Here is a 23,818-nt window from a genome sequence, read left to right as displayed (position 1 = left end):
ATCTTGAGAAGCAGCAGAAAAAAGGCTCAGTTTAAATGCATAAGGACAGCATCCACATTTCCCCAGAGATCCTGATGGAAAATGGTTTTGTCCATTTTGATGCACTCCACATCACAATAACTTCTGAGAGGTATAAACAGCAGCCTGGCTCTTTGTCATGCACTAGTAATAGCAGATGGGTTTATTCAGGCAGAGTACACTTTTTGATCAGTTTTTCCTTTCAGGGGAGAGATAAGCAGATTCGAGCAGGGTAAGCAGTTAGATGCATCCTATGTACTGTGAGATGGTTGCTGCTTTAGCATCCTTTAATGTGCAAAATCACAGGAATCTGACATGGGTGACTGCCACCACTTCAGGTCACTCTAAGTCACAGCATTTTAGGGAGGTAAAAAAAAAAACAAACCAAGTGACGAATGCTGGTCACAGAACAGTACAAGCATGTAAAGAATCATGCCAAATTATACCACCTGTGGTGCAGCAAAAGGACAAAAAATTTCTGCCTGGACATTGCTATATCCTTCAGCATTAATTCATGAGTCCACGCACACATTCATTTTGAGGGTATTCAAGCCAGGAACTATTTGAACACTGGAAGAAAGAGGCCCACACTCTGTGATCTGCTGCAAGATGCCCAGTACACTCACCAGTCCTTAAGATAGTGCAACTCTGCACTTTGAAGCCGAATTTTCTCAGACAACACAACAACATGCTCCAGATGTGTGCCTGAGGTAATTTCGCCCTGCCATTTCATCCTCAATTTATTAACTTTCTTCCCCATAGTCATAATTTAATCCAACAACAGAGGTTACAAATAGCTGCAGGTAGCACAGATTTCTCTTTGTTTTTCATTCAATGCTCTCAGTTGCTACAAGTAATATGCAAACCTGTTCATCATTCTTGGACATAACTTTTCCAAGTGCACAGTGACCACTCAAAAGAAACTTCCTCCAATATTTGACAAAGGCAGAGAATAAGTTATTATACATTGCTGTTCCAGTATGTACACTTGATGTTTATCAGAAACCTTGTTGTAATTGTCCTAGAGACCCAACTTGTCCTAGGAGGATCAGGTTTGGCAAGGAGACCTCCCCTAGAAGGCAAAAAGGTCTAGAAACACTCAAAAAAATACCCAAATCACTCAGCAGACAGTTGTGGTGGATCAGGACCTTGCTGTTACTACTGCTCATACTTCACCCAGACCACAGCAGAGTTGATGGAATTTACTATCACAGGGTCTCCAGTTCACAGCCCACAAAGATCACCTTCTGCAACAGCCCAGTGGTTACAAGGATCTTGCTCCCGGATATCCATTCAGTCTGAAGAAGAGGCATGGGCTGAAGGTCCTAAGCCTGCCTATTTGTGCTCAATGAAAAGTATCCCTCCTTTGTGTCCAAAATACACATTGCAAGGGACACACATGAAAATGAGGATGAGCAGCCTGCTCCCATCATGTCTGAGTGCACACAAGAGGTGTTGTCACAGCACTGAATGTGCTGTCCTTGCAGGATGGCAAACACCAACAGTTTTGCCATGTAGTAACTGTGCTTCCTAACACATGACCAAAAAGATGACAGAGCCCTTCAGAAGGAGAGGATCATATGCCACACAAGTTAGCCACCCCAAAACCTGGGGGAAAAGGAAGCAGAAATCTGATTTAGGGGCAAATTAAATGTCCGAGAAGCCAAAGTCATCATGCAAGCTGAAGGAAGGAGCATCTAGTTTAGTCCATGCAATAATGCAACTCAAATATGCACTGGGGACACCATGCCCTGAAACACTCTCTTCTGTCCTAATCAAAACAGTCCCTTTGACACAGGCAGAAAAGGGCATGAACTCATCTTCCCACATCATGAGTGAGTGCTGTAAGTGACAACCCAGTTAATAAAAGAGGAACAATTGCACATTCCCTTTTACTTTGTAAAGGAAGTATTTATCCCTGCTTAGATCATGAAACACATGGCTTGGGCACAGGGTGAAAAGGCAGACAGACAAAAAGAAAGATGGACAGATTGGTCTTGACTGAGCAAAGATACTATATTCCAATCCAGATTAAGACACTTAAATCAGACATGTTCTTCATCAAATTCTTGCTATTTAGGCAGAGGCATGCTCCACACTCTGTTCCCAGAGATTATACTGAGGCCCAGGTGCCTCTCCCTGTATGTTGAGAATTTCCCATATTCCCAGTGTTCTGTACAGCTTTACAAGGACAAGGCCCTTGGCACTGGGGATCCCTAACCCAGCTTGCAGACCTGGAGTCTCTGATTCTCAGCTATATTTAAACATCTAATCCCCTTGGAGAATCTGAGCCCTCATCTGCCATAGGATTTTGTAAAGTGCCTAACTCCTGGATATTTCAATATTTTAAATAGTACAGTTGATTTTTTTTAGTCATATATTTAAAATTCTGTACATTTTAGAGAAATGGCATTTAAAAAAAAATCCTACATTTTGTAGGAAATCTGTCCCTTAAGTTTCAGATTTTTTTTTTTTTCTGGGGGGCGGGTGGGGTGAAGCAGAGTTCAGCCCTTGTCCTGTACTTCCTATTTTTTTATTCAGAATGGAATGATTATAACTACTACTGGGCCCAAAATAGATTTACCACTTTCAAATACTACCCAGTGACAGCTAAGTAGCATAATGACACTTTATCCCACATTAGTGGCAAAATAAATTGCTTTCCCAGCACACACACAGAGCTTTATAAAAAGCATAATCCCAGTGGAAAAAGGATTCTTCAGTTTTGAATTCCTGCACCCATAAGGGCCTCAGCTGCAGCAGCCTTCTCTGGAGAAGCCAGAGGGAGTAAAAGCTCACAGAAGTGCAGGGTGTCACTTGAAGCTAGGCACTTCTATTAGGACCAAAAGAATATATATTATACTGTTCTTATCTTTGGGTGCTGCTGATTTTTTTTTTTAATTTCATAAGTATTTTTGTGTTATACTTTCTGCTGGATTGGTGTTATGCTTATAAATTCCAATTTTCAGGCTACGGCTATTTAAGTCACATTTGGCTCAGATGCACAGCATATGCTTTCAGTACAGATTCAGGTTTTTTTCCCTTCTCTTACCAAGTGTGTCATTTCATTTAATTGCCATGGGATAATTGCAGCATCAAAATTAATCCAGAATCCAGAGGCACATCTCCCTACTTCCAGCTCTAAATTAGAGACCAGGTCTGCGTGTCTGCCATGCTGAACAGCACCGATGTCAGCTCTGACCTGCCAAATCCTGCCTGAGCATGCATGTCATCAGAAAGTCTTGAGGACTGTTTAATGTTGGGGCAATGTTCTAATTTTTACAGCACAGGCAGTTCTCAGATAACTCACATTTTCAACAGGATTATACACTGCTTTTCCCCTTTTGAAAGGAAACAGGAAACAGGAACATAAAAGCATTCATAAACCACAAAATATTTGCCAGGCACATTTTTTCCTGTAATAGAGGAAGAACAGTTGTAGGTGTTGCTCACAGCTATTAACCAAGTGAGCAAGTGATATTAGAATCAAACAGAGCTACTCAGGTAGCTAAAAGATGCAGAATCTCCCCCTTGCAGAACTGTTGCTTGCCAGGAGCTTCTAACATCTTTAAAGGCCCTGAGCTTTCTGAAAAAATCACCTGTAATGGTATGAAGATAAAGCTATGGGCAAAGGCTTCGCCAAGGACACTACAGACATCTACATCTAACATACCAGGATTACATATAAGAAAAATTATATAGGGGCTGAAGACTCAGTCAAACCTCTCATGATCAATCCCCTCAAAAATACTCCTATGTCATTTTAAATAAAGAATCTGGTATATTGGTTTTCTCCCTTCCGCCAAATTGACTCCCTTTTTAGGCCTTGAACTTGCTAAAACCTGCATATATAAAGTATATCTGTGCACAGATATTTCTATGGTTCAAAAGGATGTGAAAATAAACTTTGTTGCATCTTTCTCTAATATTTTCTATATACTGATTTCTTTTTAATGGGTCTGAAATTATAAAAAGTGGAGGGTTTTATCATGTATTCAGCAACATTTTCTCTCTGACTTTATTTCTAACTAAACAGAGGGACAAAGTTTTTTAAAAATTATCGGGCTCCAGAGGAAGAGTTCTTCAAGAGCTCCTTGCACTTACTACCTATCAGTAACTACTGTGCTAGGTAAGGAGGTACCTACCTTATCTTACCTATTCAGTAAGAGCTGATTTGCATTCAAAACAACACTGCAGTTACTGTGAGCACATTTTCAAGCTCCTACTTCTAGATATCATGGCCAAGTTAAACAGAAAACATGATTGTACTTGATATGCCAGTGCGTGAACAGAATGTGGGCTCTGGCTCTCAAGCACACTGCAAGTTATGTGAACTGCTGTACCCATTATAATCGCAATAAAAAGCAATTTTCCACAGTACTTTACATTAAAAAAAAAAATTCCACTGAAAAGGGGGCTCTGGGAATGGGGCAACAAGTCTCACAAGGGTTTCTGAGCTGAAAGGATCAACGGAACCCTTCTGCCACAGAAGCTGGAAGGCTGGGCCGGTGCAGAGGGCACTGGGCAGACTTTGGGGATGGGGGATTCTGAGACATAGGCTCACTACAGTTAAGCTTCTGTTCCAGCTAGGCTAGTCCTTATTTCAGCTTGAGCACCAAAGCTGTGCCCCTGCCCTTGTTTACCCTCAGCAGCAGTAAACCCCTCCTTTTGAAAGCAAAGGAACAGTTTCGGATACCAGAGGATTTGGACCAGAGGATCTGGATATTTTAATGTTGTTCAGGCTTCAGTCATCGTGAATATCACCTTACAGCTTGGCGCATAAACAGTCCATTTTTGAAGCATGAGAAAATGAATACATTGTAACTATATTCTAGGCCTTCTGGCCCAAATCTGTTCCTGGTGAAACTCCAGGGGCTTCAGTGGAGTTGCAGCAAGAATAAACCTAGCTGTCTAGCTGTACTTTGTAATACATTATTTCTGATTAAAGGAGAGTTTACATGAAGATAAAGAGTTAGTTTTTACACATTCAACCCAAATGGGACTCAAACTTATTCATGTAAACAAGCACATTGCTTATCAACAATAAAAGTCTATACAGATGGAAAAAAAATTGGACAATAAAAAGCGGTAAAAAATAGGACTATTTACTTTATAAAAAGGAATACAAGTAATCATGGCATTGTTGAAAGGATGTATTAAAGCAAGACTATACACCAAAATATAGACTTCTTTTTTTTCTCATAGTCCTTATCTTTCACAGAAAAGAGAGCAATGGGGATGTGGGTTGTGGGAGGCAGACATGGTCAGGACGCCCCTCAGAGCAGACCACTTCTGCTTGAGAAGTCCAATTTCATGAGCACTTTTCTAAAAAGAGTTTCATTGTCCTTTTTATTAGGAAGTCTAGAAATAACAAGCTTCACGTTTCAAAGTTCAGTCATTTTTGTATTTCACACAGGAAATAAACAAGCAAGAAATTTGTGAAACCTGTGAGAAATGTTTCAGGCACTGCTAGGATACAGCTGCCTCAGCCCTTGTTTACTTGGTTTCTCCTCTACTTCATGCTCAGCATAAAGGATTTTGGAGTTATTAAACTTTTTTCCAGTGGCCCAGAGTCACCATCCCTTTACCCCATATTGAGTAACTGCATATACAGCTGTGTGACCACTGCCCTCCCTGTTTTCTGTGCTTACCTTCCTGGCTTCAGCAGGAACCCCCTTTTTGCTGCCACCAGGTGTGTCTTTGAAAGCGAATTCCCAATATGAGACACTCACTTTCTCCTAGACTGGGTGTTAGTTCACTCATATTTCCATCAATCAAACAGCTTCAGATGAGAGGGGTGTCTGCTTTCCCACCGCATGAAGCACCTTCATGGGATGTGTCTTCCGTGGCCAGTCGCACAACAGGAACAAACTCCTCTGGAGGTCGCTCACTACACCGTGACAAGGTAAACAGTCCCGCAGAGTGTGCAAGGAAGAAGAGAGTGAATGCTTAAACTCAGGATGAGGCCCAGAAAAATCCCCATTTAATCATGCAGGGATTATGAGCTCAAATCTTACTGTTTCGGTGCAGATTATGTCTTCACTACTGCAGGCATCCAAGAGGATGGTGCTCATCCATTTGAAGAAGTTTTAAAGCCAAACTATTCCCTTTTAGGAGTTCACAGCATTATATACAACCTGAGAAAAAAAAGGCCAGAAGGACTCCCAGCTGCTCAAGACACAATGTTAATGAAATGTAGAAGTCCTAGGATCAGAAAGACAGCCCTTGGTAGGCATAGACCCAGAGGAGAAGGGAGTGTGGCATCTGCTCCCAGTATCAGCTTGATACTATCCAAGGAGACAGAACCATGACAGTGAGGACCAGAGCAAAGACAGCCACCTCCAGATGACTGACTCCACCCCAGCCAACTGGAAAGGGTTTTAATGCTTTTAAAGCTATTTTTTCAAGTCATGTTATATAAATTTTTAAAACAGAAAATAGTATCAGCTCAAAAGCATATATTGACAGAAGATCAGAGAAATAATGGGAAAAAATGCACATCTTTTCTTTTCTTTTCTTGCTACTTCAGGTCTGAAAGCCCCTCAGAGACTGTCAGACCCAAATTCACCTGACTTAATGCAAATACTGAAGCATCTTTCTGATCTCTCTCTGGGCTTGCTGACCCTCATATATCACGGTATCATCTTTTACAAGCAGAGATGCGCCATGTCTTTGGCATCATAGCCAGCAGCATTTTTCAGCAGATTTCCAGGCAGTTCATAAATGTTACTAATGCTCAAGAAGAAAACAGACTCACTCCATGGATCAACTGGATCAATGCTGCCTTTCAGCTGGTCAAGGGAGTGGAAAGCAAGAGACTTTTGAGAAAGTAGTAGTACAGGGTTTTGCATGATATCTACAAGTGTCCAACATATATAACCTCCTGGAGACAGGAAAGTGGGGCACCTGCTGGATAAAAGGAAAATACATGCCACTGTGTTTGGGAAGGGGAATATCTCCCTCAGTCCAGCCCTGGTCTGGTGTATCTCTTGGACTCTGTGGAATGAACACCGTGAGATGCAGTGAGGGCCACTAATGAAGTCTAATACTCAACAGAAAACTCCAAAAAAGCAAGAGTAAAACCAGCTCTGCTGTCTCTTTTTTCAGTCATCCCATTAATCCAATCGGCGGTAGGAGAAGCCCAGCTCTAGTGCCCTGGAGCAGCAGCACATAGACAGATGTACAGCTCACTCCCTCCACGTTTGGGGGTGAGCCCCTCAATCCCTCAGGCAGGGTCAAATCAGCCTGCAGGATTCCAGCCCAGTCTCCAGCTGGCCAAGCTCATTAGGCCTTTAGTTGCCAGGAAGGCAGTTGTGGCCAGCTGTAAGGCTGATACCCCACGCAGAACCTGCCAAAGGTCAGAAGTCAGCTGGCCAGCTGTGAGTCCTCCAGCACGCCTGGGTCCAGCTGAGAGGAGCAACGTGAAGTGATAAGCAAATCAAAGGTTCTGCAGAGAAGGTGGAGAAGGAGGAGGAAAGGAGGGAAGAAGGGAGTGAGGGAGGAGACTTAGGGTGGGGAGAGGTGAGCTGCCTGCTGTGGTTAAGTCCAACTGCTCCTGACAAGCATGGTGAACTGGGAAGAAGAGATGCTGAATTTCCACCGAAATGTAGCTATGAATTTGAGGTGTTCCTAGGCATATTTAGACAAGCACTACGGATAAAGATCCCTTCATTCTCTGAGAACTGATTACTTAAAATGTATCACTTTTAAGCCTTACCACAGGAAGAGTTTGATCTTTTCCTACAGGCAAAATGAGTGGTTTTCCACACAAGCAACTCAAGAAATTCAAAGATTAAAAAGCAGGATTTTTGTTTTGATGTTATATTTAAGAGATCTTTTCCAGGTTTCTATGTTAGTTTTGCAGTGTGAAAATGTCCCTTTTGATCTGGATTTAAAATATGTATTTCACTAAGATCAAGACCTCTGTTTGGTTTATTAACAAAAGATACAAGAGACTTCACAAGCAAAAAAAAAAAAAAAGAAAAAAAAAAAACAACCAAAGCTCAGCTGCCTCCCTCAGTCATAATCTAAGTCAAATAAGCAAGGTTTTCAGAGGCAAAATGCAACATTAATTGTATTCTAAAAATTGTGCAGAATTATGCCCTTCCTTGCAGTGAATGATAGTCAGAAAACCTGCTGTAACATACACAGCCTCTGTGTTATATTCATTATTCTGACACCATGAGGCATCACTGCACCTGTCCACCTGCCTGTGAGGCCACTACACTCTGCCCCAGAACCTTATGCAACCAGACACATAGTAGGAGCTGGGACAGGTGGAGCTCAGATTTTCTAGACCATCACCTTCTTATTTATTTCTGGCCACAGCCTTACTTGAATGAACATGTTTCACATAGAATACAAATCTTTCTTTTCAGTTCCACTTATATTATCATTAAATATGTAAAATCTGAGCAGAACAGCGTATCTCCCAACAGCCTTTTTGTTCTTCCCAATCCACAGACTAAAGGCAGTTTCATAGTGTTCACTTCCCTTCCTTACAAGGATTATTGCACTTTTTGGCTGATGGGAGCTTTTTTCATAGGTGTCCTGTAATTAAGGTATTTTTTTTCCCAGATGTCTAAAGCAAAACCTATGGGTTGTAAACTACCGTAGTAGGACTTAGGAGGCTACAGACAAACATCCCACAGACAGAATGCTTCTCCTCACACTCTGAAAAGCAACTTCTCAGAAGTATTGACCTTTTTGTGACTCTTAAAATGTCTGCCAGCCAAAGAGAGGTGTACATTACCAACATGTGATTTGCTAGTGTTACTCTGCATACTTCGTCCGAGATCACTTGCCAAGGTCAGCACAGTGCAGAATGAAATGCTGAAAGTTCTCTAGCTTAGCTCACTTTAAAATACCATTTAAAATCATCTGCACTCTATTAAATCCTGAGCATACGAAGTATCCTTGGGATGGTATTTTGATTGAGGGGAGGGAACACTGCAACACAGTCTGTGAGAATCCAGGAAATAAAACCAGTGACATTCACGGTCTTGCATAATGATTCCTGTGAACAGAAGGCTTGAGAAATGATCCCCCAGAACCAAGACTATGTCTGTGATAAGGCACTTGCATGCTCCTGAAGCATCTGCAATGACAGGAGTGTGAGAACACCTTGTTTGTATCTCCGCATGACTGCAACTCAGGGGCTGAAAACCACTCCTACTCCACGATTAGTTCAGACATATCTGTATACACAGAAAGCCCATTCTGGTCAAGGCACCTGCTGAAATATACTGCAAGAAAAGAACACTTCCCTAAAGGCTGTGGGAAAGGGCAGAAAGCAATTTTGAGGGAAGCTCCGCACAAAGGGTGGGCTGGCCTCGCCCTGTGTCAGATACACACCTGCCACTGCCCTGCTGCAGACTCAGGAAGGCAAGTGCCACCTCACTTACTCTGTGGCCCCATGTCGGGGGACAGAGACCCTCAGTGCGCTACAGGGACAGCCTTTGCCATTCCAAAGTAAAGGCTTCTTTTATCTTTGGTTCAGAGATGCTGCCAAAGGCCAGTCAGGTGATAACTTTTGGTGACATGACTCAGCTGGGCTGGGTTCAAGTGAAAGATTTATCAGAGGTGAAATACCACTGCCAGGGCCCTTGGCCGCCGAGTGCTAGCAACACAAACACAAACGGCAAATACACCCTTATGCCACAACAGTGAAGTGTATCCCTTCCCACTCGGAGTATTTATCATATGAAACCTTTCTGGATGAACTGAAAGAGCCCCTCTCCATCTCATCTTCTTTCTCCCCCACCTGTTTTTTTTTCCTTTTTTTTTTTTGGGGGGGGGTGGTGGAGGGTTGGCTAAGAAAGTTTTGAATTATAGCTAGAGTTCAAAAAGTCGGAAATTTTTCATGGTAGATAGACCGAATTGAGTGCCTGGAAGAAAACATTCGTTAAATCTGGAAAGACATGAAGATTTGACCCGGCTATTTCCAGAGCCATGTAGAGTAATGAATTTGCATCCTGGTAGGTAAGACCAAAGTCACTAGGAGCAAATAAACCTATATTGCTTTACGAATATTGTGAAATCTACCTCGTGGCTTGTGAAAGAGACATTTGTGGTTTATTCTTACTAATTTTACTATATTTGTCTCTGCCAGAGCAGTAAGTAAAATTCTCCAGCACAGCATCAGAGCTAGATCATAAGATTGTTTTAAGAACAGAGTCACCATGCAATTTTAGGGTCAAATTCTGGAATACACAGTCCATCTTCATACCCAGTGACAGAAACATGAGCTTTGCAGGGGTGGATGGGAAGGGAAGGCGGGGAGGAGAGGATAGAAAAATATGACTGTGAAAGATTAGTTTTACTTTTGCGGAAAATAAAGGAAACTCTGCCCATAACAGGACATGCAGTGTGAGAATTGAAACTTCCACATTTTTGTTGCTCCATGAGTGGTCTCAGAATGATACGCGCTGGTGGAATGAGAGACAAGCTCTCAGCCCCCAGCCGGGCAAGGCACTCCATGTCCCGGCTCGGGACTGCCGTGGTGGAGGCGGGGTGCCCCGCAGGCAGGAGCCCGGGGGCGACCGAGCCTGGATGGGGGCTGTACAAGGATGCAGCCGAGTCTCGCTGCCCTCCCCCACGCCAGGGAATGCAGTTAAAGAACCAGCCGGTCAGACAGCTCTCTCACAGCACGTTTTATTTGCAGCGGGGATTCCAGGGCAGCGCGTGTGTCCCCAGCCCCGGGGTCTGCCTGCCCTGCCGGGGTGCGGGCGATTCCGGGCCGGGGACCGGCGGGGCGCGTTGCCTGCAGCCCCAGAGGGAAGCGGCGGCCCAAGGGGCTCCGGGCCTGCCCCTCTCGCCCAAGAAGCGTTTGCAGGAGACGGCCGGGCGCGGGAGGCGGCCCCGGCGGCAGGCGCGGGGTGCCGGCCCTCCGGCCCCTCATAGCGCCTGGTAGGTCCGTCGGGGCAGCGGCGTCCCGGGCGTCTCCGGCCCCGAGTCGATGCTGGCACCGGGCGAGAGGGAGTCGGAGTCGGGGAGGGACAGCCCTGGTTCCTCCGCCGGGGAGAGACGGTCCACGATGCTGGAGAGGCAGTCCAGGCTGGACAGGGCGCTGCTCTGATCGGCGGCGTACCCTGCACCAGGGGGAGGGACGGGGACGCGGCAGCGCGTTACCGCGGGATGGGCGCCGCGCTGCCTTCCCCAAATGCCTCGGGGAGCGGGGAGGTCCCCGAGCCCCGCCTCCACCCCCCAGGCCGCGCCGGGCCGAGTCGGGCTTACCGTGGGCCATCTCGGCGCAGTAGACGGCGTCGAAGCTGCTGCCTCTCGCCGACCAAACGGGGCTGCCACAGTCGGCCTGCAAGACAGCGAGGGGCGAGTGACGGCCCTGCCGCCCCCGCCCAGGGGCCAGCGGGACGCTCCCCGAGAAGGGAAAGGTCATAAATGCCGGCGGGGAGGAAGCGAAGCAGCCGCCCCCCAGCCAGGCTGGGCGCTGGGCAGCGCCTTGCCCACCTGGCCCAGCCCCAGCCTTACCCCTCTACCGTCCCGTTAAGAGGGTAGCGGAGGGGACCCCGGGATCCGGGGGGCTGCAGGGTGCCCTTAGGCAGCGCTACTGCTCCTTCATGCATCCCCGGAAAACCCACGTGCGTGGTCAGCGGAAAATCTGGGAAAGGGGCCTGTTCTAAGGCGAACCGCCCGCCTTTTCGTGATGTCCGGCTGAGTTCGGCCCGTCCCACACCCACGGGACTGGTCCCACGGCGTTAGGCCGAGGGGGACCTGCCCGCGGGCCGTCCTGGGATCCCCACAGCCCTATGGCTCCTGCCTCTGTCTTACCATCCCATCGGAGCAGCTGGAAGTGGGGCTGGTCGGTTCGGAGCAACTCTGTCCCGGCAGGTGATAGTAGTTTTCTACCTGTTCCCTCAAGAGCTCCTGGAGGCTCTCGATGTATCTGATGGCGTTTCTCAGGATCTCTACTTTGGGGAGTCTTTGGTTGGGGTTGGCAGTGGTGCATCTCTTCAGGGTCTCAAAAGCCTGGTTCACTTTCTTCAGCCTCCTCCTCTCCCTCATGGTGGCTGCCTTCCGCCGGTCCATTGTGGTGGATTTTCTTTTGCAGGCTTTGCAAGCCCACATGAGGCAGTGACCAGCTTGGTGGTGGCCAGTGGGAGCTCGGACATGCTCCTCTTCCTCGGAGCAGGAGGGCTCGGGGGGCTCGTGGGCGCTGAAAGGAGGCAGATCCCTGGGCTCAAAATCCTCGGGGAACTCGCCCTCCGGGGAAGAGAGGCAGGAGCTGTCATAGAAGAGCTCGGACGGGGAGAACTTGCAGCTGTCCATCACCTCCATCCCTGCTGCGGAGGCGTCAGTGCGGGACGGCGGCCACCGGCTCTGGCGAGGCGCTCCGCAGCGCGCTGGGGCAATTTCCTCCGTAATTAGCGACCCGAGACCAAGTGTCCTTCGGCTGATGCGGGGGGCCCTTATATATACATGGAAAGGGAGGCTGGTCCGCAGCGGCCAGTCTTTATTAGCATATCCCACCACAGCCCCTGCCGAGAGCTGTCTGGGCAAGCCCCCTCCAGTCCCCAGGAGACAATTTGCTCCGCACCGCTCCTTTGGAGCGCCGAGAGATGGGCGCTTTTCTAATGAACGACCTCCCAAAAGCTGGTTGCGACATCTCCGAATTTCCAACCAAGTCTGTGAATTTGCAGTTGGTATGGAAGGAGAAAGAGGGATAGTGGACGCGCACGAACCACTTGTCAGTGGCTCCTACAGAGCCATTCCTAGTCCCGATGTTCCCATCTCCCGTTTCCCATCACACGTTTCCTCGGGAGGAAACCTTTCACCTACACTGTCTACTTGCATATCTTTATTTCCCACAGCCCGTGATCAAGGTATAACCTGAAAAATTATAACCTTCTTCTTAGACATTAGATGTGTTTATTTATCTCGAGGACTGCTTTGTCAGTGATTACAGTTGTGCCACCAAAGGCTCAAGTTGACAAACTGGGGGAACAATAATGCACTGGCTACTTGTGGCCGGGAGAGACGAGGAGGGAATCCAGATTTTATTGCAGTCAGATCGGATCACACAGAAAGGTACTCACAAAAGAAAAGTGTGTGTGTTTGCTCCGAGACAAATCCCTTTCCCATTCTTTCTCCTACTCTTGTGACCTGGAGCTGCTAGGGACACAACAGTCAAGCAGTGCCTTGGGCTTGCTAATTTTCTGCTTTCAGGCAAACTTGTACCGTTACAGATGCGTCCCAGCTGCCAGTGCAACAAACCCCTCCTGGAAGTGTAAAATTTCTAACCCCGCAATCCCTAAGTAACTTTACACAAGGGGACAAAAGCCTTGCAGAGCCGCAGCCGCAGCAGTAGCCGAGCGGAGCGGTGCAAGGGTCATTAGAGTGGTAATGAAGCCATTTAACAGGCATTTGCTAACGCGCAGGAATCCTTTGGTTTCATCCAGGTGGCTTTTGTAGCTGAGGAAAATATTATGAGAAGGCAAAGGAAACCTTCCCTACCTGGGAATAAAATTATGTGACCTCGGCTAACTCAAACGGAGAGCAAATGACCCAGCAGCGGTTCAAACGCTACGGAGCCGCTTTGCGTGCCAGGAAAAAGGCGCCTTCAGTTAGCCTCCCTTCAGGAAGAGGTAATGTGGTGGCACGGCGGGCCGCTTGTCTCCAGGAGCCGCTAATCAAGTGGGCAAGACGGGTAGGGAAGCTTCTCCTGAGAGGGATGCCCTGTGGCAGCGCCGGGAAGCCCTCCGATCCGCACGGGCAAGGCGGAGAAAGGCAAGAGCTCGGCCTGTGCTGGGGCTGGAGGGGGCCCATCCTTGTTTCCCCACTACCACCACCCTCGAGCCCCCAAAGGCGGATTTCCACTCCTGGGCCAAAATTTTTTTCCTGAAAAGCAACCATGCACACACCCTTCGTCCCACGAAAGGATGCAAAATTATCTAAAAGCTGGGGAAGGCTACATCTGCACTGCTTTGGTTCATTTGGGGCCATAAACACGGGGAGTCCCCTTTGAAATGAATCCTGTATAAAAAGCAGGGAGTTGATAAAGGAGTAAAGTTACAGACTGGGAAAGCTCAGGATTTCAGGCTTCTGCCGCCCTGAGGTGCAGGTTGCTGTTTGTTGGGCCACATCTGAAATAGGACAGTTCCCTATTGTTTTCCCAAGGCAGCATCAGTCAGGAGGGGTTCTGCTCGGCAGTAACTTGAACTCTTCACTGGGCTGTGGCGTGCACACACACAGACACACACACACACAACTTCATTTACCACGTTTGCGCTGGCTAAAATAGACCTGTTTACATATTTATGCTTCGTGCACAAATAAACTTGATCTTTAAAGTGCCGGTTGCAGTTCCGATCACCTTTCTGGGCTGGTGCATGCTTGGTTCCTCTCCAAGCATGCACTGCAGATCTCCCGGTGCACAACGCCAAGCCCCTCAATTCTGCTCTCCTGGCATGCAGAGCTTTAGTTCGCAGATTTGACTCTTAACTCAGAGGAGTTGGGGCTGTTAAGAAACGGGCTTTTTCCCAAAAGTCTTTGAAGAGGTGGAAAAAATTCCTTCCTTTTCCCTTGAATATATTTTGGGAAATGAAAGAAACCATGGAAGGGCCTGTCACTCAGGAAGAAAAAAAAAAAATCAGTAATTAGTATCCCTTAAGGAGCCCCCGGCTCCTCTGGTAAAGCGATCTCAAAACAAATTTGCAAAAATGCAGTAGGCGAGTGGAACTTAAGAAAGGGGGGAGAAAACACGAACTACAGGGCTGGCTAATGAGGCTGCTGGCGAAGGGCGGGGTGAAGGAAAGGGGGAGGACAGTGCTGCATTTCAGGAGGCTCAAGTCTGGAAAGCGGGAACAGCCTTAGCATCACACTGTCTGCTCCTGTGGACTGGTAGAAAGTGAACGTGTCAAGATCCCTTTAAGTGGTGTTCCTCACCCCAGCCCGCCCCACTCCTCAGGAATCGCCGTGCCGCACCTATTCCTGGAGAGATTCCATCCCATGTGGGCACCGTTTGCAGAGCGTGCCATCTCTTCCCAAGTCCCACGCCTTTCTATTTAAGAGAAGAAAATCCTACCGAAACCATGTGTCACCGGACTGAGGGGGCGGGAGGTGTTTGCCGTCCCCCCGAGCGCGCCCCCAGCCCCGGCCTTCCGGAGCGCCTTTGCGCTGTGCCCGGCCGGCCCCCACGGAGCTCACACCCGGGCCCCGTGCAGGGCGGCGGCAGCGTGTAACTTCACGCTGCCGAGCCGCTCGGCTGCGCTCCGCCGCCCGTGGGTGCCGGCAGCGGCAGCGAGTGCTCCTCCGGGATGTCCCGACAACAGAATTGTTTCCCAGTCGGGCTGGTGGGGCCGGGCGCTTCCAGCCGTGTGAGAAACGTTTGGTTCCCCCAGCGCTGGGAACCGTGCGCACCTAAGTAAACACATTAGTACCTGCCAGAGGGAATTGTATAGAGGACAGCTGAAGAAGGCATTGGCCTCTGCTGGCTCCCCGGGACTCCCAGGAGAGATCAAAGGGACACGAGGGGGTTTTTAGCAGCCTTGAGACTGGGAAAAGTTGCTAGTTCCTGCTATCGGAGGGACGTCCCAGCGAGCACATGGCTTTATTATTCAACCTCCTCCCTCCCTGCCCCCTACACCCATCCCTCGCTCATTCTCCACAGAAGGACGGAAACTGTGGAAAAATCGTACAGGGTCCCCAAAGCAGCAGTGGTCCATTCCAGCAGGAATTTTCCCGTGGAAGTAGCTGCTGTGTCGCCTCCTGACCGCCTTGACTTCGAGCTCAGAGAATGAGCCAAGCTTGCTGCTGGCTGTCCGCTTCCCTCCCTGGGTTGCGGGCGATTTCACCGAGGAAAATAAAGATGCACAATATAAAAGCCAAAACCAACCAACCAAAAAACCCCAACAAAACAAAATGAGGAAAAAAGAGAAAAAAAGAGAAAACAAACAAAAAATTTCTCAAACTAAAAACATGGCTTTAAAGGCTCGGTCGCGTCACTTCAGAGGAAAGCGGTGTCAACGCGGCAGCACTCCAGACAGGCACCCCATTTCCCCCTTCCCCCGCCTTCCCCCATCGTTCCCGGCCCCAAAGGCACCTCGGGCGGGCGGGGGAGCTCTGCCACGCCGGGCTGGACACCCCGCACCGCGGGCCGGCGGAGCCCCGCATCCCTCCGCTCCTGAGGGAGCGAGCAGGTGCTTGGCTCCCAGGGGAGTGGAGCAGGTAGAGGCGAAGGTGGCTGTGTTGAGCATGGGATTTTCAGCCCGCAGAGGGGAGGAGGGAGCGGCAGGGGCACTTGCGCTTGCGAAAAAACTTCGATGACTTTGTGCGTGGTCCCTCCGGAAAAAGACTTCATTAAATCACAAACCTCTTGTCTTTACCCAGTTATTGCCCTTTGATTTTGTGATTCCAGGGCCCTGTTTGCTTTGGCTGGGGACTTAAGTAAAGATTATCGTTATTAATATCTAACACAAACATTTTAATTGCAAACACACTGACGACCTTCACTAGGAAGCCCGGCATGTCAGCTGCAGCCGCGGGGGTCACGGAGAGTCTCTTCGGGAGGTATTTTCTTCATTTAATGAAAAAACTGTCCTTTAGGCAAACTTACTCCAAACAATCGCTCAAGTTACCCTGCTGCTGGAGGAGACGCTGCCGTGGGAGTCCTACCGGGCTTGTTGAGGTGAATGCCCGGCTGCGGGCAAATCTGGCTGCCCCGGTGTGGGCGCGACACTGGCTTTGAGGGATGGCTCAGCACGGCTCCTGCCCTGATGCGGGCAGCGGGTCCCGCGGGGCTCGGATCGCCGTGTGAACTGTGTGTAGCCCTTCCCGCGGACGCGGCTGGGTTTGAAACAAATTAGGAAGGAAGGCGACGAGCTGCTAGCCCCATCTGAAATACTCTCTTGCTGGGCAAGTGCCTTCGCAATAGAAGCTAGCTGCACCATCTCCATTCTTGTGCCAGGTCGCAGAGGTGGCGCACAGGGTCCCGCGCTCCCCTTTCTGAACGCGCCGCTTTCTGAAGAATCCTAGGGTTTCCCGAGGCAGCGGGGTTTAATTTAAAGGGAGAAAAAAAAAAGGGGGAAACTATTTCACCACTGTGCCCACCCCACTGTCCGCCGCAGTTACTCCTTGCTAGGGACTATCTTATTAGAGAGCAATTAGACCTAGCACATGACTGCTTTAAAAGCCCGGCACAGAAAGGGTGGTAGGAAGGCACGGCCGATCGGAGAGCTCGCTCTCAGGGCAGGCTCTACCCAGAGCTTCCACTTCAGGCGGGTGTACTCGTGCCCCAGATGGTCAGGAAGGGGGACACCGTCTCGAAACGCGACGGTGACCTTTCAAAAACTAGAAACAAAGAATAAATCAAGGGCTAAAGTTGACGAGGAGACCGCACGCGGGTGGAGTTGAAGTGTCCTCTGTTTACTTGTGCAGGCTATCGGGCAAGCCCTGCGTGTGTGTTTGCCGGGGCAGAATGCGCTGTTCCCTGGTGGTCGCCCCTTCCCGGGGGTACAATCTATTACAACCGTAACGCTCTGACTGTGAGCAGCTCCGTTCCACCATCCTCAGAGAGGCTGTGTTTTTTTACACCACTGAGTGAAAGGCATCATATGCTGTTACCCCCCCACCCCCAAAACTCTTTCGGTCGCTTAACTCTTTCCTTCCTGGCGGACCCCATTCCCTTCTCCCTCAGACTCAAGGAAGTCAAGGGGAGTTACCTTTCCTGGGAAGAAACTACAGCTCCCTCCAGCCCCAGAGGGAGCGGGCTTCTGTCACAGCCAGTTGCTGCACCATTAGTGCAGCAGGCCCCTCATTTTTGCGGCAGAGCAGCCCTACGTTCAAGTCCTCGGTGCCGAGAGGAGAAGGTGAGACGCACTGAGCCTCTCCCAGCTCAAGGACCGGGGCAGGAGGTCGGGGGGAGGACGATGGGCGAGGGTCTCTTCTTTCATGCCCCGTTTCTAACCTCACCTTCCACGTGCAGGGCAAGGCCGGCGAAGCATCTTTGCCTAGCAAGGTACTCAAGCTGTTGGACATTTTAGGGGAGCAATATCGCTTTCCAGGGGGACGTGCGTTCCGCAAGCACGGCGAGGAACCGGGCCGCGGAGCGCTGAGGGCGGCCGGAGAGGCGGCGGGTCCGTACACCCACCCGTGCCCGCCCGGCTTCCCCAGGAACCCACGGGGACACGGGGGATTCACACGGCGGGTGCGGCACTAAAGGGAGAGAGACAGTCCTTAGAGGAGTAAACGAAGGAAAAATCTGTCTCGTGTCCTGCCTCCAGTCACACGGACTTCGGCTACACGGGTCTGACTCTTCTGGCCTTCATCTCGCTGAAGTCAGTGGCGGGTTTTAACTCCGGGATCGGGTTATTTTATAAAATTAAGAGGACGGGAGGAAAACACTGTAACACAAAGAGCTTTATTTTACAATCCAAGAAATCCATCTGTTCTTATATACAGTATCACATTCCACCATTTAAATATATATGTTATGTTTACAAAAGAAAAGACAGTACTGAAATTATTTACAGGAACAAAATGAGGCAGGAACTCTTTAAATATGACTCACACGCAATGCAACCAAGAGCTTCTCTCAGACAGGAATGAACTTCCCGGTGAGTCTCAGACAAAGCGGATCACCGGTACACAGGTAAGTATCTTAAATTAAAAAAAAAAAGGGGGGGGGGTGGTTTATGCAACACAATTTAAGGAAAACAAAATTCGGGGGGAAAAAAAAAGGCAAGGTGGAAGTCTGTCTGGCTCTAGTCAGTGGGAGCCAATTTCTTTGGGGTAGGTGTACCTTGATTCGATCTTAAAAAGGCCCCTGCTTGGGCTTTCCACTGTGTGAATTTGCTTCGTTACTTAGTTTAGAGGAGAGAGGGTGGAGGCTCCATCTCCGTTAAATACTCTACCACAAATCCGGGTTTATTTCTCCACCGCTTCCTCCGCGCCGGGCAGTTTGGGATCGTCGGAAGAAATACTGTCCACTATTGAAGAGAGGCAGCGAAGGCTGCTGGAGGCCGACGACTCGACAACGGAGACTCCTGCTGAACGAGAGAAAAGGCATTAAAGGGCAGACCGCTCCTCCTCGCCGGGCCTGCGGCTGTGGGCTCCGGCTCCCGGAGAGGCCGGGCAAAGGAGGGAGCGTGAGGGCCAGGGCGCTGGGAACGCGGCCGTCGGGGCGAGGGAAGGGGGCGGCGAGCGGGGCCCGCGGGGCGAGTTACCTTCTTTGGGGCTGACTCCTAGGGCTCGGGAATGGTCAGAAACGCTTTGCCAGTCGGAGCTGCAGGTGCTCAGGAAGTCCGAACTGGGGATCTGCGGCACACAGGCGGGGGCGGGAGCGGGAGCGGGAGACACGGGGAGAGGACGGGTGTTAGTGGGGCGGCCGCGGCTCCCCGGGCCGGGCCGGGCCGGGCCTGCGGACCTCTGGAGGCGCGAGGACTGGCAGGTTCCCCGAGGAGCGCCCCCCGCTCCCGCCAGCCCTCCCGGCCCCGCAGCGACCCGGCCGGAGAGGAGGAGGAGGAGGAGGAGGGAGGGGACGGGCGCGGCGGCGCTGCCGTGGCGGCGGAGGGGCCAAGCGGCAGTGCTTACATTTCCCTGCTTGGGGCTGAAGCTGAAGGGGTCCCCCTCGATCTCCTGCATTTTCTCCTGCTGATCCAGCCTGTGCAAGAGGTCCTGCAGCCTCTCGATGTAGCTGATGGCGCTCCTCAGTATCTCCACCTTGGGCAGCCTCTGGTTGGGGTTCGCCACAGTCCGCCTTTTCAGAGCCTCGAAGGCTTCGTTGATCTTCTTCAGCCTTCTCCTCTCCCGCAGGGTGGCTGCTTTCCGTCTGTCCGTGGGGGCCGACTTTCTCTTGCAAGTTTTACAAGCCCAGATCAAACACTGGCCGGGGAAGTGAGGGGGTTGTAGTCCCGGGGGTGCCAGCACATGCTCCTCTCCGCTGCTGTCACTGCCGGCCTCCGGCTGCATTTGGTCCTGACATGGAGACAAGGTGCCATCGCTGCCTGGGTACAGCGGGGATCCCTCAGCCATCTCCAGCTGCTGCAGGGCTCCATTCTCCCCGTCCAAGTAGAAGAAATAGGAGCCAGTTTCAAAAAGGTCCATCATGCTGTCCCTGGGCCTCTCTGCCTGCTTGAGTTGGGTGGCAATCTCAAAAACACCCCGAGGAACAACCCAGATGGAATTTAATTAGTGCAGTGACATAAGTCCCCCCTGCTTTATATAGGAGCTGCTGAAACCCTATCCAACTTTTAGCTGTCGCGGTGTATCACCCTCCAAAACTGATTCCAGCCAGTCTCCTGGGCGCTGTCCTGAGAACATCTCCCATTTAGAAGGGGAGGGAGGACACGAGAGGTGGGAGACAAATTTAAAAAATTAAAAAAAGAAAAAAAAAAGCGGAAAGAAAATCAACCCAACTTTGCACCCTCCCTCGAAATGCCGTGAGTTAGGGGTGCAGCGAAGGGACTGCGAGGTGGGGGCCCGGGAGCTGTGTCCCGGCGCGGCCCCGGCCCCGCTGCCGAGCGCTCGGGGGCACGACTGGAGGACAAAGGCTTGGGGCTGCGCGGGGATCCCTCCCCCAGCCCACCCCTCACACCCCCAGCGTACGCTCCCTGCCCCTGGCTAAGTATAGATCTATAGGAAGAGGTTTCAAAGCCAGCCATCGCTTTTCAGATTGACGGGTTAATATTTTCAGTAGAAGCCCCTGCTATTTCCACCCCCATGCTGCCTTCCCCTTGCAGCATGCCATCCATTCCTATGACCCAAGCCACCCGGGCAAGCCCAAGGTTGGGAGCCAAGCTCGCTGCCCCTCCACACACATGGGGAAGGTTGCCAAGGCAGAGCTGTGCTGCGATGATGAGGCACCCACAGATAGTGCACCTCGGCTTAGCCTTTCAGTGTGAACTTTCCCACGTTGCCCATGAGGTGACAGGAGTGATTCCAGGTGACTGGGTCACAGTGTGATGGGGCTCTCTGAACAGCCCTTGTCCTTGATGCTGTTTAGGGTAAGCAAAGCCCAGGCATGTGGTGTAACTGAAGTTTAATCCCTTGGGCCTGGCAGGGTATAGAGAGCTTCCTAGACACAGAGACAGAAATGGAGCTTGTGAGCACTCTCTGTTAGCTTATACTGCAGTGTCACATCATGTGTGGAACTGTCTCATGTAAAGAAAAAGGACTGGGGAAAATGGCCTCTTTGCCTCTTTTCCTGAACTGCCTTGTGTTCTTTAAATACCGTGTCATGTCTTTATGCTTATGTAAATATGGATGTGTATATGCATATGTGTCCGTGTATATATATATGCCCACACTTACGCATATGTATGTATATTTTTGTGGATAAGTAAGTACATTCCTGTGTGTTTGTGTATATACACGTATAAGATTTTTATAGAAAAGCTTTCATTTCACTAAAGCTACAGTGAATACAATTAGTCATTGACTCGACTGTTTCTCCAAAACTGCAAACCAATTTTTAGGCGTACAAAAATCTTTAACACTGAGAGTAGTCGTGGATTTGTTTTCATCACATCAGTGTTGTTGGTGTGGATCTCATTTCTGCTTTAATGAGGCAGAACACTATCCAGTTTTGGATGAGACAGAGAAATTCAGACTGTTCTCAGCGAAACTAATTTTGATACTATTCCACCACTGAGGTTTTTTTTCCCTCTTCAGATTAAAGAAAGGGCAGTCTGTCAGTTAAGGCACTGAACATAAGTAACAGTTTCTCAGTTTCCATGTTTTGCAACTTGCTTTCTGTTTGACCTTTGACCAGTCACTTACTTTTCCTGTGATTTAATTTTCCACCTTTAAAGGGATATAATGTTGACCTTTACCCATCCCTTGTGGTCTGATTTAATTTGCTGACTATCCATGGAAAAGCTACCCCTTTACATGCATTTGGGTATTACAGGGGTCGTTGTCCCATACCATTAGTAATGGTAATAATCCAAAGCAGCAACAACGAAAACCAACCAACCAAAAAAAACAACCCCCCCCCCACCAAACAAAAAAAAGCCCAAACTCCACAAACCAAGTGCTCTGATTGTTTAAATTTTTTTTTTTCACATTTGCTACACTTTTTTTTTCTTTTTTTTCTTTTCTGTTCTGTTATTTGTTTCTTCAATACTACACTAGGAGTGTTTGGAACAAGACAGATGAGATCAGTCTACTGGTAAAATGCAAAAATGAAAATTTAGTTTCAGGGAGAGAGATAATTACCAAATTGTTGTTGTCCTTTCAAGAGCTTTAAGTGGACTCAGTGAGTTGGGAAACTGTAAGTTTAGGAGCCAGATGCTTCTGCTGCTTTCAACAGATTTTTTTTTAAACAGGAAACAAAATATATTCTTTCTTTCCAGCACTTAGTGATAGAGTAAACAGATTCAGTTCCTCACAGTGATGTGGGCACAGCATAATTAGTCCTTTGTAGGACTAACTGATAGGAACAAAACTAACAACTGTGAATAAAGTTTAATTTGAATGAAAATGATCAGTTTCCCCATCATATAAGAAATTTGAATTTTGCTGCATCTCCCATTTCAGCTCCTTGGTTTATGTAACACAGCTAGCAAACAGCCCTAGGACATACGAATAAAATATCCTCAGAGATGTTCTCCATTGCAAAACTAAGTGGAGGATTCAAAAGTTGTTACCAGCCTTTTTCCTCTTCATGCTTTGTATTCCTGATCATGTTAGATATAAGCACGAAGGCATAAGAGGAAACAAAAGCATGTGAATAAGAACAACTGGACATAGAATTGAAAGGAGGATCACTACCGAAGTCTGCTTGTAATTTCAGTTGGCTTGGTAGAACCTCACAGAAAAACTTACTCTGAAGCCAACTCTTTATTCAATTGTTCGTGCTTGCATGTGTGGTACTCTACTAAAAATATACTTTTAACGTATTTATATCAGTAAAACTCTGATGTGTTGTATTTGATCTACAAGGTCTATTATCCTTACCAAAGAAGTACTTCAAAAAGTCAGTGAGTTGTAAGAAAGATGCACTGCATTTTAAGTCACAGCTGGCCTCCAGGTGTTAGATCCCTCCAAACTCACTTTGCCACATACAGTTTTTCTGAATAACTGTGGTTGAATAAGCCTGAATCTGCTTGGGTCACTCTTGACACCTTAGGGTTTGAGCAGAAATTTAGTCCATAGCTATTAAGAAGTATGTTGTCAGCTAGGACTCACGTGACACTTTATACCATTCCAAATATCTCCTTCCTCTCCTTCACTGTTCTCAAGATTCTTCCAGCCACAGGCACGGTGCATTTTAAATCTTTGATCTCTTTGACACTTCTTTGCAGGGGCCTTGGTAATCAGTGAGGATCCATCATATCCATTCTTGTGTGTCATTGTGAAAGGGCACCTGGGTGATGGTGAAATTTTCAGGCCTAGTTATAGCCCTATTCTACCCATACAATAACTGATTTGAGAGATGGGTAGATACTTTGTCTACAAGGGAAATGATTCTTAAATTGCTTCTTGCAGATTTATGAACTGCAGGTTACCAGTGTAGGTCCAGCTGTGGGCATGCTGGGGCTCTCAGAATTTTTCTGCACTTTAGAAATGGAAATCTTTCTATTCACACTCTCACTTTCCTCTTCTTCCTTTTACACTCGTGTTCAACAGCACCTTTCTTAGCAGATACAAGATGTTGCTATTCTTCTGCCTTTGTCTTTTCAAACAGTTTATATTCTTCTAAATGTGTTTCTGAAATCCCTCTAACATTTATATTTTCTACTGATTGCTATTTTCAACATCCTTTTTCTCTTCCCTGCAGGGGAAATAACACCTTTTAAAACTGTAGCATTTCTCATCTAATTTCTCAACAGAAAAAAACCAACCA

The 23,818-nt window shown here is 48.5% G+C and overlaps 2 protein-coding genes across 3 annotated transcripts; both read right to left on the bottom strand.

The window, feature by feature from the left end:
- Positions 1-10,664: 10,664 nt before the first annotated feature.
- On the bottom strand, positions 10,665-12,403 carry MYF5 (myogenic factor 5). Its single transcript, XM_066184591.1, has 3 exons — positions 11,806-12,403; positions 11,254-11,329; positions 10,665-11,108 (listed from the first exon to the last, which is right to left on the bottom strand). The coding sequence occupies exons 1-3, from the start codon at positions 12,310-12,312 to the stop codon at positions 10,915-10,917; spliced, it is 777 nt and encodes a 258-aa protein (XP_066040688.1). The 5' UTR covers positions 12,313-12,403; the 3' UTR covers positions 10,665-10,914.
- A 5,975-nt stretch (positions 12,404-18,378) lies between these two features.
- Positions 18,379-20,140, bottom strand: MYF6 (myogenic factor 6). 2 transcript variants are annotated; one of them, XM_066184589.1, is made up of 3 exons: positions 19,564-20,140; positions 19,197-19,287; positions 18,379-19,019 (listed from the first exon to the last, which is right to left on the bottom strand). In XM_066184589.1, the coding sequence occupies exons 1-3, from the start codon at positions 20,077-20,079 to the stop codon at positions 18,898-18,900; spliced, it is 729 nt and encodes a 242-aa protein (XP_066040686.1). In that variant the 5' UTR covers positions 20,080-20,140; the 3' UTR covers positions 18,379-18,897. The 2 variants fall into 2 exon arrangements, with proteins under 2 accessions (XP_066040686.1, XP_066040687.1); XM_066184590.1 differs by having other exon boundaries at positions 18,379-19,016.
- Positions 20,141-23,818: the final 3,678 nt, after the last annotated feature.

The sequence above is a fragment of the Chamaea fasciata genome, unplaced genomic scaffold (assembly GCF_029207755.1).
Source record: "Chamaea fasciata isolate MVZ Bird 193981 ecotype frontalis unplaced genomic scaffold, bChaFas1.0.hap1 SCAF_5, whole genome shotgun sequence".
Classification (NCBI taxonomy): domain Eukaryota; kingdom Metazoa; phylum Chordata; class Aves; order Passeriformes; family Sylviidae; genus Chamaea; species Chamaea fasciata.
The sequence above is the reverse complement of the archived record's forward strand: the minus strand, read 5'-3'. Positions and strand labels throughout refer to the sequence as shown.

Bases quoted from the DNA above. Each gene is read 5' to 3' on its own strand.
- MYF5 (XM_066184591.1), bottom strand. From the start codon at position 12,312: ATGGAGGTGATGGACAGCTGCAAGTTCTCCCCGTCCGAGCTCTTCTAT. The intron at 11,330-11,805 runs GTAAGACAGAGG...GCTGTCTTGCAG, and splicing joins CCAGCTGCTCCGATGGGATG to GCCGACTGTGGCAGCCCCGT. The intron at 11,109-11,253 runs GTAAGCCCGACT...CCCCTGGTGCAG, and splicing joins CTGCGCCGAGATGGCCCACG to GGTACGCCGCCGATCAGAGC.
- MYF6 (XM_066184589.1), bottom strand. From the start codon at position 20,079: ATGATGGACCTTTTTGAAACTGGCTCCTATTTCTTCTACTTGGACGGG. The intron at 19,288-19,563 runs GTAAGCACTGCC...TGTGTGCCGCAG, and splicing joins TCAGCCCCAAGCAGGGAAAT to ATCCCCAGTTCGGACTTCCT. The intron at 19,020-19,196 runs GTAACTCGCCCC...TCTCTCGTTCAG, and splicing joins AGGAGTCAGCCCCAAAGAAG to CAGGAGTCTCCGTTGTCGAG.